Source organism: Vombatus ursinus, unplaced genomic scaffold (assembly GCF_900497805.2).
Source record: "Vombatus ursinus unplaced genomic scaffold, bare-nosed wombat genome assembly UNPS02009205.1, whole genome shotgun sequence".
In the NCBI taxonomy this organism is placed as follows: Eukaryota; Metazoa; Chordata; class Mammalia; order Diprotodontia; family Vombatidae; genus Vombatus; species Vombatus ursinus.
Window position 1 is genome coordinate 18339008 of NW_020948983.1, and position 16714 is coordinate 18355721.

General features: G+C 44.6%; 1 protein-coding gene across 1 annotated transcript; it reads left to right on the plus strand.

Moving 5' to 3' along the window:
• The first annotated feature begins 748 nt into the window (after nucleotides 1–748).
• Nucleotides 749–16698, plus strand: ACTR1A (actin related protein 1A). Its single transcript, XM_027851703.1, has 11 exons — nucleotides 749–879; nucleotides 6874–6938; nucleotides 7677–7752; nucleotides 9044–9169; nucleotides 9420–9544; nucleotides 10705–10921; nucleotides 12394–12486; nucleotides 13202–13376; nucleotides 13474–13535; nucleotides 14248–14288; nucleotides 14423–16698. The coding sequence occupies exons 1-11, from the start codon at nucleotides 832–834 to the stop codon at nucleotides 14523–14525; spliced, it is 1131 nt and encodes a 376-aa protein (XP_027707504.1). The 5' UTR covers nucleotides 749–831; the 3' UTR covers nucleotides 14526–16698.
• Nucleotides 16699–16714: the final 16 nt, after the last annotated feature.

The window sequence follows — 16714 nt, forward strand, 5'->3', positions numbered from 1 at the left end:
TTGACACATTGTCAACCAAGCACAGCTCCATTTAAAAAAATCAAACAAGAATCCTTGTACGCTCCAGCTTTAGAGATAACCTCCGATGATGACTATCAATGGACACATGGGCTTACCAAAGGGCATTGTCAGGAAGGAAGTCCAAAACAAAGTCTAAACGTAAGAGAAGGAGTCTAAACGGTAAGGTTTTAAAGATGCTTGTGTTGGCAGATGACATTGTGCTGATTTCATGAATGTTAGAACCCTCCCCCTACACACACACACGTTGCAAAACAAAAGATCGAAGCCATGCAAAAATGTGAAAGGAGATGGGCCCTACGAATAGCAGGGATAAAATATAAGTATAAAGCAAGAATGAAAAATAAGTTATTTCACTGTGGAGAAAAGTTCCCGGTATGTAGCGGATTTATGAGAGGCCACAGGCAAGTACTTAGAGCTACAGCCCGGTGAGACTGCATGTCCCAGCACACATTTCGAACCCGCCTCAAAGCCTCAATGGACTACATATCCCATCATGCAACGACGGCAAACAATTTATGTCCCTTTCCACACTTCTCTAAGTAAACTACAAAGCCCAAAGTGCTGTGCGAGGGAAAGGCTGGTACCCATCATGCAAAGCTTAGCTCGATTTTGAAACAAGAGTAAGAGAGGCTTTCCGGGGAGGGGGAGGGGGGTACCGCATAGCATATTGGGGACTGTAGTCTTCCGGAGGGCGAGGAGCGGCCCCTCCCGACCTCCTTGTCCCGGGGACAGCATTGCGCATGTGTAGCGGCGGTAGCAGCAGCGGACCCGGCTGGCAGTTTCTTCCTCCGGAGGAGAAACCCCTCTGCCATGGAGTCCTACGATATTATCGCCAACCAGCCTGTCGTGATCGACAACGTGAGTCTTGGTTCTCTCTTCCTCGAGCAGGGCCGGGCTATCTTAGTCTGAGGGTCCCCCGCCCTGGCCGCTGACTCTTTGTCACTGGCTCGGCCTGTCAGAAGGCTTTGGCCGTCCCCTTCTCCTTGAGGGAGGCAGTCCCTAGCCGGTCCATAAGTCAGCATCCCTAGGGTGTAGGTCAGAGGAGAAAAAGGCCCCACGTCTAGCCCCCGGGTTATCGGGCCCTTGGCCTGAGGGGCCTTAACCGCTCTGTCGGTGCCCAGGGCCCAGCCCCTTCTCTAGTTCTGATAACCCTATTGGCTCGCTTAGCTGTCTATCTCAACTAGTTAGTTCCGCCTCTCGGGCTAGCCGGAAGGGGCAGCACTCTGAGGGGATTGGCTAGCTCCTCAGTCAATCTGATGGAATGCCGTAGGGTTTCCTCTTTCTGTGGGGCGGGGCGGGGCAGAAGGGAGTGTCAAGGATTGGCTCCCGGGACTCCTGTTGTTGAGACTAGTGGGACAGGTTCCGCCCATGGGTGGGGAAGGGCCTGATTTTGTTTAGTCCTGGGCCTAGGTGGGGTGGGTGTGTGGGAAGGCCAAGTCCAGGCCCTGGGTGGGGTAGGATGGGGTTCCCTGGGAGCCTTGGTGGCTGTAAGGGAGTTTCCTTGGGCTTTATTGTTTTTGTGGTCACTATAATGGTGGTGTTAATTAATCAGGGGGTCATAACGCAGGGAGGTTCCCCTCCTCCTGAGAAAAACCCAAATGCACCTCTAGTTTTGGGGGAAGATCGAACTGTAGCCTCCCAAATGTACTTCTGATTGTGGGGGCTAAATTCCCTTTCTGGAAACAACTGCATTTCCATCTCCGTAAAGGTAAAAAGTGATTACAGGTGCTAATGTTCAACATAGGCTTACTTGGAATCTCGTTTACCAGAGGTGCCCCCTTTGAACTTTGCCACATTGATCACGACCTTGGGGAAATATTTGTCTGCCAGATCCAGGGAAGTTTGTATCAGCTGCCTTTGCTGTCTCCGTGGATCTGACTTAAAGGAGGTGATAATGGTGAGACCAACTTAAGTAGGGTAGTGATAAACAACCCAAGAGTCCAGAGGGCCGAAGGAAAAAAGAAAACTGCATTCACACTGTAATAGCCTGAGTAGTGTTCTCCCTTACTTTTCAAATTTAGGTTCTTGTGTCTACTGGCCTCCTGCAGATGTAACTGGTCTATCATCATTTTCTTTTTGCCCCCTTTGTAAAATTAGCATTTAGCAAATTGACAGCAATTTTTAAATTTCCTTCAGCAGTGCTAAGGAGTAGAAATGTCAAGTCCATCAGTTTAACCAGATCCCTGCCTCTTGTATTAATGTATAATCTCAACTCTAACTCTTTCCATCATTCTCCTTGCTCTTTCTCTATTATAAAGGATAATTAGTTCCCCCTGGACGGAGTTCACCCTTCTTCCTTTCCCTAATAACATATTAACTTGTACTTAAGAGTAACAATACTATTATTAATTTTCAAACGAGAAGACTCAGCTTTTGTCTTTTCAGTGGGAAAACATTTTTATCCCTGTGCCAGTACATCTACTGAAAGCAAAATCTGAGAAACTTGTCGTTCATCCTTAGGATGCTGCTGAGAATATGCCACATTAAATTTAGATTTGAGATCTCAATGAATTCTTAGTGTTTGAGATTCTGAGCTAATTTTTTGATGACTCTTTTGCAGCTCTTTTTAGTTCTCAGGATGAAGAGTAGAATGAGCCATATTAGATTACTGAATTAGGTATCTATTCTGATGAGAAGTGTTTACTGATGGAAATAGGTCTCACAGTTTTAGCATTTTATGAAGACTTTGTGTCTTTGTAAAAAATCTTTTTCCTGGAAGCTAAGAATGCAGTACTTGTTAGAAGGCGGGATTAAGGAAGGGAAGAAAAAACAGATTTTTTTCATCAGCTATTCTGGCTGGTACCACTGCTATCTAACATATATTACTCCTGCTTGACACCACAAAAAGCTACCTAGAATTAATGAGAAAAAAAATGAAATTAATTTTGCAAGTATCAATGAGGTAAGTATCATGAGTAATTATAGTCAGAAAGATGTTTTTATTAAATATAACAATACTAAAATGAAGTAGAATGGTATGGTAAAAAGCATACTGGACTTGAGTCAAAAGAGCTGGATTTTAGTCTCAGTTCTGCCACCACCTTTCTGTATGACCCTGGGCAAGTCATTGTGGAACTGTGGAAAGAGCATTGGCTTTGTAGTAAGAAGGATCTGGTTTGAAATCTCACGTCTAAAATTTGCTACCTGTGTGATCTTGGACAAGGCAATGTAACCCTTGGCCCTCAGTTTCCTCATCTGTAAAATGAGAGAGTTGGACTGCAATGTGGCCTTTGAGATCTCTTCCAACTGTAGATCTGTGATCCGTATATGTGTCATTTCTACTTTCTGAGCCTCAGTTTCTAGTGTGCAAAATGTGTGGACTGTACTCTATTATAATCTCTAAGGACTCTTTCAGCTCTAAAATCGTAGGATTCCTAATAGAGGATCCCTCAGTCTACAACTATGCCTGTGGACCATATTTTGAAAGTTGTGTTATCTACTACAGGAATCACTGATACAAATAAATTTGCTTAAAAATTTAAAAGAAAATTGTTTTTCAATTTTCTTTGGGTAAAAAGAGAACTTATTGCCTATCCGTGATCATCATTTCCCGCCCCAAGTCCTTGGTGACTTAAGAACTCAAAGGTTACAGTTTACTTTCTAAAAGATCAAAGTTCTATACACTCTTAAAGTTGTTTTTAGACTGTAGTCTGAGGAGCTGGGTTTGAATCTTAGTCCTGCCTCTCACCTGCTGTGTGACCCTGGGCAGATCTCTTAACTTTTCTGAACTCTTCAGTGTCTTTATCTGTAAAATAAAGGCCTTCAACTAGATGACCTCTCCAGTCTATCTCAGCTCTGATTCTGTGACCCTCTGCTGTAGATAAGATACAGCCAAAAAAACAGCCTCAGCTTTTCAGATTTTCATCATTAAGAAAATAGTTATTTCACTCTTAAACTCTTTCCAGCTCAGTGATTCTAGAAAATCTTAGAAACCCTAAAATGGACTAGAAAATGAAACCAATCCAAATCATGCCCTCACATAGAATTTGACATTCACAGTCTTGGTTTGTACCTGAACAACATCCTGAAGGATTGGGTAAAGAAGAGATTATTTTAAGAAGTATTATGCCAATCAGTTGAGTGTGTACTAAGTGCCTTGGCCAAGTCTCACACTATCCAAGGTGCTGTGGAGGGTCCAGAAAAAACTTGAAATGGATATGAGAAGAAACAGCCAAAGGCAGTTGTAAACACCTTAAAATCATATTGTGCCCAAGGATTAAGTGTAGGACTGTATTCTTTGAATTCTTCTGCTGACATTGATTCCTGACTTTCCCTATCGAGAGACTCCTGCCCCCTTGAATTCCTGTTGCCACTTACAAGGAGGAAGACTGCTCAGGGATGGACAGTTATAGTGTTAAATAGTGCCTGTGGTCAGTTTCTTTCAGTCCCAGTCCTTTGGCAGTCTGGCTGCTGTGTGCTTCTGGTGCCTGCTGAGGAACTTGTGGTTTGTCTTCCCACATTAGAAACTCCATTTCAGCACCAAAATGACTCTCTTCCATGTAGCCATTGCTGGCAGCAGACTCTGGTTCTTCTCAGAGATCAAATATTTAATGAGGAAATCAAATATTTTATGAACACTTGTTTTCAGTGAGCCTGCTGCTATGTGTTTGTTTATTTGACTTTTGCCATGGTGAATAACAAAGAAAGTGGCAGCTCATTTGCCAGGTACAAAGTTCCTAATTATAAATTGCTGTTAAGGAAGTTGGCATAACCCTTTTGTTTGCTGTAGTGGTTTGGCTGGAGCAGAACAGAGATGCTGCTGCTACTTATCCCTTCTGCACTTCACCCAGTTTCTTAGCAGGTCCATTTCACTCCCTAACAGTCCTTGCTTGCTCTGGGGCTGAGTGTGATGCTACCTCATGCATCATTACCAGCATTGCCTGAGCTTCTCTGGAGTCAGATTGGGTCTTGGACCTCTCAGGAATTTCAGCTGCCTGTCCCCAGTCCAATCACCATTTCCATTTGCAATCCCAAAGTGGGTATGGATCTGGTAAGAAAAGTGAACTTGAACACGGTGGAATATGTGTCTCCACAACCCCAGGAGGGCAATTTTTTTAAAAGTCCCTTTTCCCATTAGGTGAAGAATCTTATTTGAAACCAGCAAGCTTTTTTTTCTTTGTTTGGGCTTTCTTTTAAAATAAATTTTATTGTATTTTTTTTTTGCATCACCATATTACAGACAAAAAGAGAGGAAAAATCAGTGAAACTGATAAAATACATTTAAAAAATTTGAAAATATAAGCAATGTATAACACTTGTGGACCATCAAGCTTATTATGTTCTTGCTATGAAGGAAAGAAGGGAAGAAATGAATATAATATCTTAGTCTGGCTTGAAATCTAGTCCCTAAGACCTCTCTTTGCATAATTTTATTCAAATCAATTCAATAAACATTAAGTATTTGCTATGTTTAAATCTCTGTGGCAATTGACTGAAATACAGATAAGGAGACTATACCTCTTAAAAACCAGTGTTGTAAATCTCACATAGTTTTCCTTTCCAAGTTTCCATCCTGTGGAAACCTTCCTGGAGCTCCAACAGCCTATCTACGTTTCCAGGGCCAGAGAAGAGCAGTGGGCAATCCAAGAGATTTGAGTTAGCCAGTTTCCCAGGATTCCTCTTACCAAGAACAGTTCTCATCACTTCATTATGGTATCTTCTCTGTAGGTTCCAGAACTTAAGTCCTTGAACCCACAATAATATAATTCCTCCTTTTCTCCACTTGTGTCCAATTTCTGGCTGAGGCTTTTCCAGGCTTTTATTCCTGTCTATCTTGGAGTTACTAGGGCAGTTTTTCTTCTCAAATTGACTAGTGAGCAATTTCAAATTCTGTCCCATACTTGCTTTAAATTACACCATTTGCATTCGATCTTCTCATTTCCTTTTTCTTGGCAATGGTTCATCATTATCATTTGCTCAGAGAATTGACTTGTTCTACCCTCATCTCCTTTTCCCTGTTCTTTAATCACTTTCTACTTCCTCTACCTAATCTTCTTAGAAGAAAACTAGACTGTTGCCCCAAAGTGGTCAATCTTCCTTCCTCTCTGAGACTACTGTGGTTGTATATAGGTATTGGATACAAAAGGAGTGAGCTGGAGCAGTTTCTGGTATATCATTCTCTATGTATTCTGAAAATAGCAGGATCCTGGGCTAAAACAAAAAGAACAGCAGGAATGGACCTGTCCCAGTTACAGTGGAAGCTTTAAATCCTGCAGGGTGGAGGAGAGTACTGGGCAGGCAGAGGGTGTATACCTAAAAGCAGTGTTCAGCCTCAGATATCTGTTATGCCTAATGTTGGTACCTGTTCCTAAAGTTGATGATTAACCTCATTGGGCCATTGAGTGGTACTAAAGGTGCTGAATTAAGATTCTAGCTGTCAGTTACGGTTACTGTACCCACAACCATAGAGCATCAAAGGCCAAGGCCAGTCCTCATGGTCTGAACTAGCCTCTCCTCCGGGTCTTAAGCAAGAATCTTCCTCCCTTTCCCTGCGGAGACTGACTAGTAGAACCTTGCACTGTGAACTGAATTACATCTCCTTTCAGGGTCAGCCTCCTTAGCATCTGTATAGATCAAATTCAACATCAGCAGGATACTTTGGAGGGCTGGCCTGTTGGTGTTTCATTGGGATTGAAAGAAAGGCTACCTGCATCCAAGCCTGAGCTCTCAAAGCATTTAAAAGCATTATGCGTAGTTATAGTTAGGAGAATGTGTTTTCCCCAAATGCCAAAGGAAGATACTGCATCCCTGGGACTTCATCCCTGAATTTATGGCTTTAGAACTCATAGTTACTTTCCATTGACTCTCCATTGTTTTTCCTAAACTTTTAACTTGCTTCACTTCTCTCCCCAGGGCTCTGGTGTGATTAAAGCTGGTTTTGCAGGAGATCAAATTCCCAAGTACTGTTTTCCAAACTAGTAAGTCACACTATGGCTTAATCAGAGGTTAGGGTGGGTGACTTTGTCATTATGGGGTCAGACTCCTTCCTTTCAAAGAAATCCTACTTTGGGAGCCTAGGTAGAGCTGAGAGGACAACTCAGATACTTGAGACAGTAAGAAGCAAGTGTCAGCTTTAGAGATAGTTGAAATGGCTGGACCACTTATTTGGTTTGACTTGAGAGGCCTCACTATCTCTTCAGCTGGTGCTAAAATTCTAACAGTAGTGAGTCATTCATTTGGTTTAAACATTGCCCTGAAGTCGTCTTTTAAAATGCACATATTCCTCAGAATGACAATTCATTTATTCAGCAATCATTTATTAAGATTTACTGTGATATCCATGAGAGAGAGCCAAGTACACAGACCTGAGTGAGGATGAGTTTCTTGTAGCTTTCCCCTTTGACAGGAGAGTTCACAAGCAGAAGAGCACTGGAGTGGAAGCAAAAGGCCCAGAAGGCAAATGTGAAGAACCTCACGGTTCTGCCTTGCCTCTGCTCATATGTGAGGACCACAGAGGACAATGTGTTGAGGTGTGACATTCTGTTGGAAATTTGATAAGGTCCTTTTCCCCTTGGATACTTACGTGCAAAGTATGTCTTGTGCAGGGAGAGAGGAATTTGTTAAATTTAGTTCAGTTTTTAAAGGGGGAGAAGAGAAAGACACACTGACATTCTTTATGTTTTTCTGTAAAATCACCTTTCTCTGTTTTTTCGCAGTGTAGGCAGACCAAAACATGTCCGTGTCATGGCTGGAGCCCTGGAAGGGGATATTTTCATTGGCCCCAAAGCAGAGGTAATAAACTATGGATGTCATCTTAAGCCAATAGAAGAACTTTCCCTTCCAGATCTTAAAACCCACCCCACTCCACCCCTTCTCCCGAGTGCTGGCCATCTCAGCAAATGAACCCAACCACAAAAAGAAACAATTTCCTTTCAGGGTCTTCCATGTAGTCCTCATCCTACCCGTTGCTTCATCCCACTCCTCACAGCAGCCGCCTCTTGTCTGGGAGCCCTTCCTGATCCCATTGTCACATACAGTAACATGGGCCTGAAATTGAGACTCTGTTCTTTGGGATTCTGTCAGTGACATGTAAAGAAATGAAATGATGCAAAAATCGATTGCTTCTCAGTATTTTGGTTGTAAAATGGTTGTAGTGATTAAGCACTCATCTAATTCATTATTGCTGAAGTCTTCAGTTATTTTCTACCAAGAGGAATGGCGATATTTTTACTTCTGGATTTGGCCTTGACCTTCCAGGTACACATACATGAGAAGAAATTTCTTTATTTTTGTCCAGATAATGAGCAGAATGCCCTATACCTGTTGCTTCAGATCCTAATAGGTTGGCACTTCTTCCAGTTTGGCAGTAGAGGCATCGAAGAAGGGAGGTTTGGGTATTGGGTCGTTCCAAAGCAGGATTTCTTCAACTTTTGGGGGTCATAGAGTGCTTGAGTGATGAGCTGCCTACCCATCTGACCCCTTCTCAGAATAATGTATTAAAAGGCACTAAATAAAATATATAGGATTACAAAGAAAAGCAATTATATTGAAATACAATTATCAAACTACAGGATAAACAAGTTAATGTATCCCACATTAAGAACCTCAAAGATATAGAAAAGGCTCTTAGATTGTAGGTTGAGTTTGGAGGAGCTGAAGTCCCTAACCCTTTGAAAAGGAGGATTATATATAAAATTGTTAACTTGTATTATATTCAGTTATATATATTATTACATGTATGTGCACATTAAATTGAACAAGGAAGTAAAAAAAAAATTTGCCTGTTTGTGACCCCTTCTGAATTTTCCTCAGTGTATTTTTTTATATTTTAGTGGCTTTTCTGTTACTTTCTACTAACTCACACTACCAATATATCTTTCTCTTATAACAAGTAAGAATCATCAAGCAACATGAGCCAACATTGACCATATCTGAAAATATGTTTCATTCCATACCCAAGTTATGTTTTCCAAAGACCACATTTTCCTCCTCAGTCTCTTCCCCTTTCTCCCCAAATGCAAGCACAGCACTAAGATACCAGGACTCTGGACCATAGGGCTGAGGTTTTGCTTTGTGCTTACAGGAGCATCGTGGGCTGCTCTCCATCCGCTACCCCATGGAACATGGCATTGTGAAGGACTGGAATGACATGGAGCGTATCTGGCAGTATGTCTATTCTAAAGACCAGCTTCAGACTTTCTCAGAAGAGGTGAGAGTTGTTCTGTTAACCGGAAGCCCTCCAAGGCATGAAAAGTTCAGAAAGTCTTAACCTTGGGGAGAATCTCCCCAAGGTCCTGCTTGTTGGGTGGGAGATCTGGTGGCTCTATCAGCTGACCACCTTCAGGACCAACCTCCTACCACCTCAGGGCTCCTATCTTCCTCTTTACCTACCTACCCTGTTAGTAACGAGTAAAATCTTGGAGGTCACACTCATGTGTGGTTGGGGCTGTTTTTACCAGCATCCTGTGCTCCTGACTGAAGCTCCCTTGAACCCACGAAAAAACCGGGAACGTGCTGCTGAAGTTTTTTTTGAGACATTCAATGTGCCAGCCCTCTTCATCTCCATGCAAGCTGTGCTTAGCCTGTGAGTAGTTGACTGTCCCCAGGGGTAGATAATCAGGCTGCTGACCTAAGCTAGTCTCCCACTCCTCCCAGCTAAGTCGTGTCAGAACAACCTGATACCCCTTTCTAGCAAAGGGTTGGGGGAGGCAGAAAAAAGGGAAAGATAGAGGTATTGAAGCTAAATGCTAATCATGGAGGAATTGGTCTTTGGGGAAACCAAATGAGATTTCCTTGTTGTCTTTGTCCACTCAGATTTCTGTCAGCTCAGATTGGCGTTGAATTTAGTACCCAATGGACAGAACCATATGGGTGGTAGTAAATCTAGGAAATGGCTTTACCCATGCTATCCACATCTGTGAATGCTTGCTGAGAGTCCTGAAGGGGGAAAAAAAAAAGGTTGGCATATGCCACTGAAACTCCCTTAAAACCCTGTTCTTCTCTCACTGCACACCACCACATCCCTTAATGCCTGGTGTGCCCATTTCTTCATTATGGTTTCTATCTAGAGAACATGGCTACTATCTAGGGAGAATGGGGTTACTGGAACAAATCAGGAAAAGCTGTTTTCTCTACTGAGGGAGTCAGCTTTTCCAAGGACTTTCTGGAAGGGAACCTGGTTTGCAGAAGAAGTAGGTAAGGTTTTGGTTTCCTGGGAGGATGATTAGCTCATTGTGTATGTTTCTCAAATCTTGCCTCATTTTTTCAACCCCATTTAGGGGGTTTAGGGGGTTTAGGAAGTAGGTCCAATTCCAAGGAGGCTATTGTAGAAATAATAATGGGTTATAATTATGTGTACATAACATTTTAAGATTTACAAAGTGCTTTTCTTGCAACTCAGTGAGAAAAGTATTTATTAATTCATTTAATGAGCACTTATTAAGCACCTACTATGTGCCAGGTATTGTGCTAGGCATTGGGAATACAAAGACAAAGCTGTCCCTCCACTCAGAGGGCTTAAATTCTTCAGCAGAGTGGGGGGAAGGCAATATGCAGGTCTCCCCTCTAGTCTCTTGTTTTCTTTATTTTACCTGAATTAACTGAGAGGCAAGGAGTTGAAGTTCCTTCCTTGTCCATGATTTCAAGGCTTTGACTTTGACTTGAATTGAGCAGCTTGCTTACGAGGAGTGGATTTCTTCCTGGAGTAAAGGTCAAGCTATTGATTCCTGATCCCTTCTGCTTCAGATATGCGACAGGAAGAACCACAGGAGTGGTGCTGGACTCTGGAGATGGGGTCACCCACGCGGTCCCCATCTATGAGGGCTTTGCCATGCCCCATTCCATCATGCGCATTGACATTGCTGGCCGTGATGTCTCCCGTTTCCTCCGTCTCTACCTTCGAAAAGAGGGCTATGATTTTCACTCATCATCGGAGTTTGAGATTGTCAAGACCATCAAAGAGGTGAGCTCTGCCCAGGATGGGAACACCACCAAGAACTGTGTGCTTGGAATCAAGAGCTACCGGTCAGGAAAGGGGAGCAGGGCTTATAGAGAGCACTAAGGCAACTTCCCAGAAATGGGGAGGAAAGGGTAATAATCATGATAATAATATCTAATAATAACTAACACTTATAATAGTGATCTTAAGTTTGCAAAGTGTTTTACATGTGTATTTTTTCATTGGAACTTCATGACAACTCTGTAAGGTATATGCTATTATTATCCTCATCTTACAGATGAAGAAACAGGCTAACAGAAGCCCAGGGTTACACAGTTAGTTAATGTTTGAGGAAAGATATGAACTTAGGTCTTCCTGATGAGCAAGTGCAGTACTCTTATCTACTGTACCACCCCCTTGCCTCCAGGGAAATTCAGTGTCTTTGGGGGAACAGGAGTAGGGAGGTGTCAGTACATCTGCTTCCCAGCAACTCCTTCTCTTCCACCAGGCTGCCTCCTGGTAGCCGGAGTACAGAATAGTCGAAAGAGCTCCACCTTTAGAATCAGGACGCCTGGGCTTGAGTCCCAGCTCTGCCACTGATTGTCGTTAATTCTTTGTATTTCCCATTTGCAGTTGAGGCTTTGTTTGCACTAAAGTTCTATCGATTTTTCTATCCATTTTTGATTCCTTAATGTGGCACAGAGGCAGGCCTGGGTTCTAAAAGGCAGTGCCAGCAGAATACAATCTCTGACAGGTCCTATCAAGCTGGAAATGCTTCCAGTACAAGCCAAGTGATGGACTGTATGTCTGCAATTTGAAGACCAGTCTAGCTAAATTCAGAGAGACTCATCAGGGGAATGAATGTTTTGACCAGAGCAACTCATGAGGACCCTCTGCCTAGTACTAGAGGGGTCATGACCCTTTTGTGTAGAGGAGAGAACACCTCTACCAGCACTATTAGAGACCCTTGGAAGTATTGAGGGAAGGGAGAATTGGAAGGCCGTGGAGCTCAGCCACTGTGGCTGTCCGTGCTCTCCTTGGAAAGCTCTTTCTCCTTAGCCAGAATGGAGCAGAGGCTCAGCTTCCTGAAGTGCTGCCCTCTGGTGGCCAGTGTTGAGATATGTGCCTTCACCACCTCTGCCATCCTCCTAAACTTAAAAAACGGAAACCTTACAAAGACCTGACATGGGAGTGAGGGAGCACCCCAAGACCACATTCCTCATATGGAAAGAGAATGCTTATGGTAGCTAAGGCTGTGGAAGAACTGGGAGTTTCCCAGACCCACCTGAGCCACATGTGCCAAGTGGTTAGGGGTTAGACTAGTGATAAAAACTGCTGAAAGGAAGAGGAAGGACATTAGACTCAGAGCCATTTCTTCTCATAGAAAGGCCTGCTCTCAAGACTGACCTTATAGATTGTAGGCTTCTGTTGTGGGGCATTCTAACTCTGATATGATAACTTTTGTTTCTAACCCCCTCTTATGCTTTGCCCTACAGAGAGCCTGCTACCTGTCCATAAACCCACAGAAAGATGAGACTCTGGAGACAGAGAAGGCTCAGTACTACCTACCTGATGGAAGCACCATTGAGGTATCTGGACAGGACACAAACCTGCTAGAGAACATCTGGGGATAGGGCTACCTATGGGGAGGTCCAGGTCTAAAAAAGGAACAGCTTCTTTGCCCAGTCCATGGAAATTCAAAGCTGCTTTAATGCGGAAGCAAACATTATTCTGTAGTTTGGGCTACCAAAAACATTAGGAAGCCAGAAACAGGAGACAGTGGTGCTTGGGAGCCAAATAGAATCACAGACCTGCTATTAGTAGAAACTCAGCCTTGTTCTCTATTACTTCTTGATGCTTAAGCATCTTGAATTTTGTTCCTTATAGGGAAAAGTGGGCTGTCAACAGAAATACTCAGGAGTTGTTCTCAGTGGGCCAGGGGGATGACTGATTGTGATAATTAAGAATTTTTTTTTTTGGTCTGGGTTCAGGCTGAGGCTTTAGGCTTCTCTCAACAGCAGAAAAGGGTTACTTTCCAATAGAGACTCAGAGATCTTGCCCAAGAGATCAGTTTCCTTTTCTTAGCAGGACTTAACCTTACCCGAGGGGCTTGCATTCAAGGCCTATTTAATTTAATATATTTGTACAGGTTATTTCCTAAGCCTGGGCTTTCTAAATTCCCTGAGCACTGAGAAGAGCCCTGTGGTTCTTTTTTTCTTTCTTAAACTTCTGGATATTCAGGAGGCTAAAGCTTCTGCATCAGCCCCTTGCCGCTTCCTCTAAGGCTGGCTTTTTGCTTTGCAGATTGGCCCCTCTCGATTCCGTGCCCCTGAGCTTCTGTTCCGGCCAGATCTGATTGGCGAGGAGAGTGAGGGTATCCATGAAGTGCTCGTGTTTGCCATCCAGAAGTCTGACATGGACCTGAGGCGCACGCTCTTCTCCAACATCGTGCTTTCAGGAGGTTCCACCCTGTTCAAAGGTTTGTCATCACCCTCTTGAGTAACCAGGTGCTCAGCTCTCGTGGTCACAGAGGACCAGAGAAATCACCCAAGACTTTCCTTTCCTGACTTCTGTAGGTTTTGGTGACAGACTGCTGAGTGAAGTGAAGAAACTGGCTCCAAAAGATGTGAAAATCAGGGTAGGAAAAATATGGGCTTGGCACAAGGATGGGAGTAGCTTCTGAGGGTATGAAAAGCCTATGTGGGAATGGTCTGCCCTGGAGCCTCAACCCCTAGACTGCTTCCTCCAATGGCCCAGGCCACAATCCAGAGGAACAGATTCTGGCCAAGCCCCCAAGATCCAGGCCTTAAATGATGTCTGTTCTGTCTTCCCTTTATGCTGCCAGGAGAGAAATTCTAACTCCTCCAAATGCCATGGTCTTAAACCTGTGACTCTGAGGTCCTCTTGGTACTGCTATCAGAAAAGCAGGGTAAAGGTTGCAGGTATCTTTCTGCTTCCTTTGCCCCTAGCCTAAGGGACACCCCAGTATGTGATGAGACTATGTCAGCATAAGTGATATGGAGACTAGAGGGAAAAGGATTGGATAGCCTAGGTCTTTGCTGAGAAGTTAAGCACCTGCCATGGTGTCCACTGACTTTTTCTAGGGTGGGTTACCTAGATCTCTAGACTAGGGCCTTCCCAACAGGTCATTCCAGGCTTTCCAGGCCCTGTAGTAGGTACCAGGTTGAGTATAGTCTGTGCAGTATCCTGGATTGGCTACCCTGCTGGCCAGAGAGGTTACCTGCCCCAGTGAGCCTTCCCTCAGAAACTGATTCTTCTCACTGGCTGCCTTTTGGGGAGGTAAAGGGAGGGATTTGAGCCTCACCACTCTCTTTCCAACCTCTTCTCAGATATCTGCTCCTCAGGAGAGACTATATTCAACATGGATTGGGTGAGTAGTTATGGGAATAGGTGGAAGGCTAAGGCTTAATTGAGCTCAGGAACAATTTAACCTGGTTCTAGCTTAGATATAGCTTGGGCTCCATAGGCCACTCATGCTGCTTTTTTGGGTTTCTTCTGTCTCAGGGGTTCCATTCTGGCCTCTCTGGACACCTTTAAGAAGATGTGGGTATCTAAAAAGGAATATGAAGAAGATGGCGCCCGATCCATCCATAGGAAAACCTTTTAATGTTCGGACGTCTCTTTCACCTATCTTCGAAGTTAACTCCACTTTAAAACTCGCTTTCTTGAGTTGGAGTGTGTGAGGAGCTGCCTGTATGTGGGTATGTGTGGATGTGGGTGTGGGTATGTATGCGTGTGTATGTGCGTGTGCCAGTGTGGCCCGGGAAGCCCGGTGCCTTCCCCCACGATGGAGCCTAGGACCCAGGGGTTGACCACTAACTTGCGTCTGAGAGGGGAGAACACCTGGCTGGAGTGCCCCATTTCTTTGTCCATTGGTCCTTTTCCTTTCTTTTTGGGACTACGTTTACTGCTGTAGGGAGAGGAGGAGGGCAAACTGAACCACCCGAGAGGAAGGCCCTGCCACCATCTCCCCGACCACCTCCCAGGTGGCTGGAGCTCAGGCCTACCACCTTCCCTTTGCTCCTCACTATTACTTGCTGGCCACTTGATCATAGGGACCTGTGCAGGAACTGTTTGGTTTTCTTGCTGTTTTTGTTTGTGGAATAAGGAGAAGCACACTTGGAGCTGTTTCAGAAATCCCTGGGTTAGGGGAATAGGTGAGAGGATAGGAATCTTTGGGTTTACCTAAGGTCAGGACCACAGGAGGGAATTGGTGGAGGATAGGGGCTTCACCAGCTGGGATAAGGTGCAGATGCCCAGGCCACCTAAGCACATCCCTCACAACATCCTTTCTGCTGTTCTTCCTCTGCATGGAAAACCTTGGAGAAAACTAAGAGGGGAGAGTTTAAGGAGCCAGGGTGGGGGCTAACCTGCCTTTTGGATCAAGTTGCACTTGTGGCAGGTGGGCCAGATGAGGAGGGAAGCTGGGGAAGCTGCAGCTGCAGGGACATTAAATGTGCTTTCCTCCATCTTTGCTTCAATGCAGTTTAAGTGAAATCCTGTTTGCCATATGGTTTTATTTATTATTAAAGGGTTTGGTAACCTCCTAGTCACTAAGAGGGCCAAGGAGGAAGAGGCAGCAAGAGTAGATCCCTAGTTGCTTAATGCCTGCCTTTCTTAGTCTCCCTCTATACACTAATGTTTACAGCACCTAAGCTTAGTGTAGTAGCCCAGCCCCTGGAGAGATAGGGCACCCACCAGGTCCCACTAAGTACTGTTAACAGTATCCTACTGAGGTAGCAGACATGGGCACTGGGACCAGTTGCAACTAAAGGTTTTGAGCAAAGGCATCTCTGCCAACACTAATCCCTTCCTCCTGCTCACAGCTCTATCACCAGGCAGATTTCAAAGTGGGCTTTTCTGGTGCATCAGGTGCCAGTGCCTTCACTGGGGTTATGTAGCTTGTCTCAAGTTAAGGAAGTGAAGGTGCCTTATCCCTGCAGCCCTCCTGGGGGTGGTTCTTGGGCAGAGGTGCAAAGGAGACTGGTCTCTGGCTTTCTTGGGTGCACAGAGATGACTGGGTTGGCAGACCGCCTTTGGGAACCCAATGGCCTGGCCAGCCTTAGGTTTTGAATTTGAATTGTGCCCTCCGCTTCATTGTGGGTCCCAGGCCTAGCAAAGAAAGAAGGAAAGCCAGAGCTGTAAGTTGAGGTGAAGGGAGTCTGATGGGGGGTGCATTCGGGGCCCCTAACCTGCTGCTGACCATCCAGAACTGAAAGAAATCACTGGAAGAGGTATCTGAATACTAGGAAGTTGAGTTGGCATTGCCTAACTCAAACCTAGGCCTTCAAGCAGGGGTTCCAGGCAGCAGATGCTTTCTTCTAATGCCTAAAGAAGGAAAGACAGCGCCCCATCCCTTGTCCAGTGAGATGGTTTTACATCCTGCTCTGGATCAGTTTCAGTTGAAGCATCTGGCTTGAGCCACCCCTCCCTGAACAGTGGCCTATTATCTAGGAGCCCCTTGGTGCCTGTTTGCCTTCATTGATACTTATGGCATTATGAATAATCTTGTGGCCCTCCTTTGATGTGTAGCAGGCCCCTGCCTATCCCATTTCTAAATTCCGAAGATGCCAGTCAGTGTCCTCTCCCCCGATTCCACCGTGACCAAAGGCCCCAACCAATGGGGGGCCAGGTGTGTGTGAAAGCAATGTGGCAACCAGACTGCAGTGTGCTTCCTTCCACCTTCCTTCTCAGCCCCAGCCTTTGCCCTGCACAGCCTGTCTCCTAACCACGTTGCCTGGTGGTGCCCAGTGTACTTAAATAAAGTTGTTCCACAGATACTTAGTGCCTGATTCT

Excerpts from the sequence above, each read along its gene's own strand:
- ACTR1A (XM_027851703.1), top strand. The coding sequence starts at position 832 with ATGGAGTCCTACGATATTATCGCCAACCAGCCTGTCGTGATCGACAAC. Across the intron at positions 9,170-9,419 it reads TTCAGACTTTCTCAGAAGAG|CATCCTGTGCTCCTGACTGA; the intron begins GTGAGAGTTGTT and ends TGTTTTTACCAG. Across the intron at positions 13,536-14,247 it reads CAAAAGATGTGAAAATCAGG|ATATCTGCTCCTCAGGAGAG; the intron begins GTAGGAAAAATA and ends ACCTCTTCTCAG.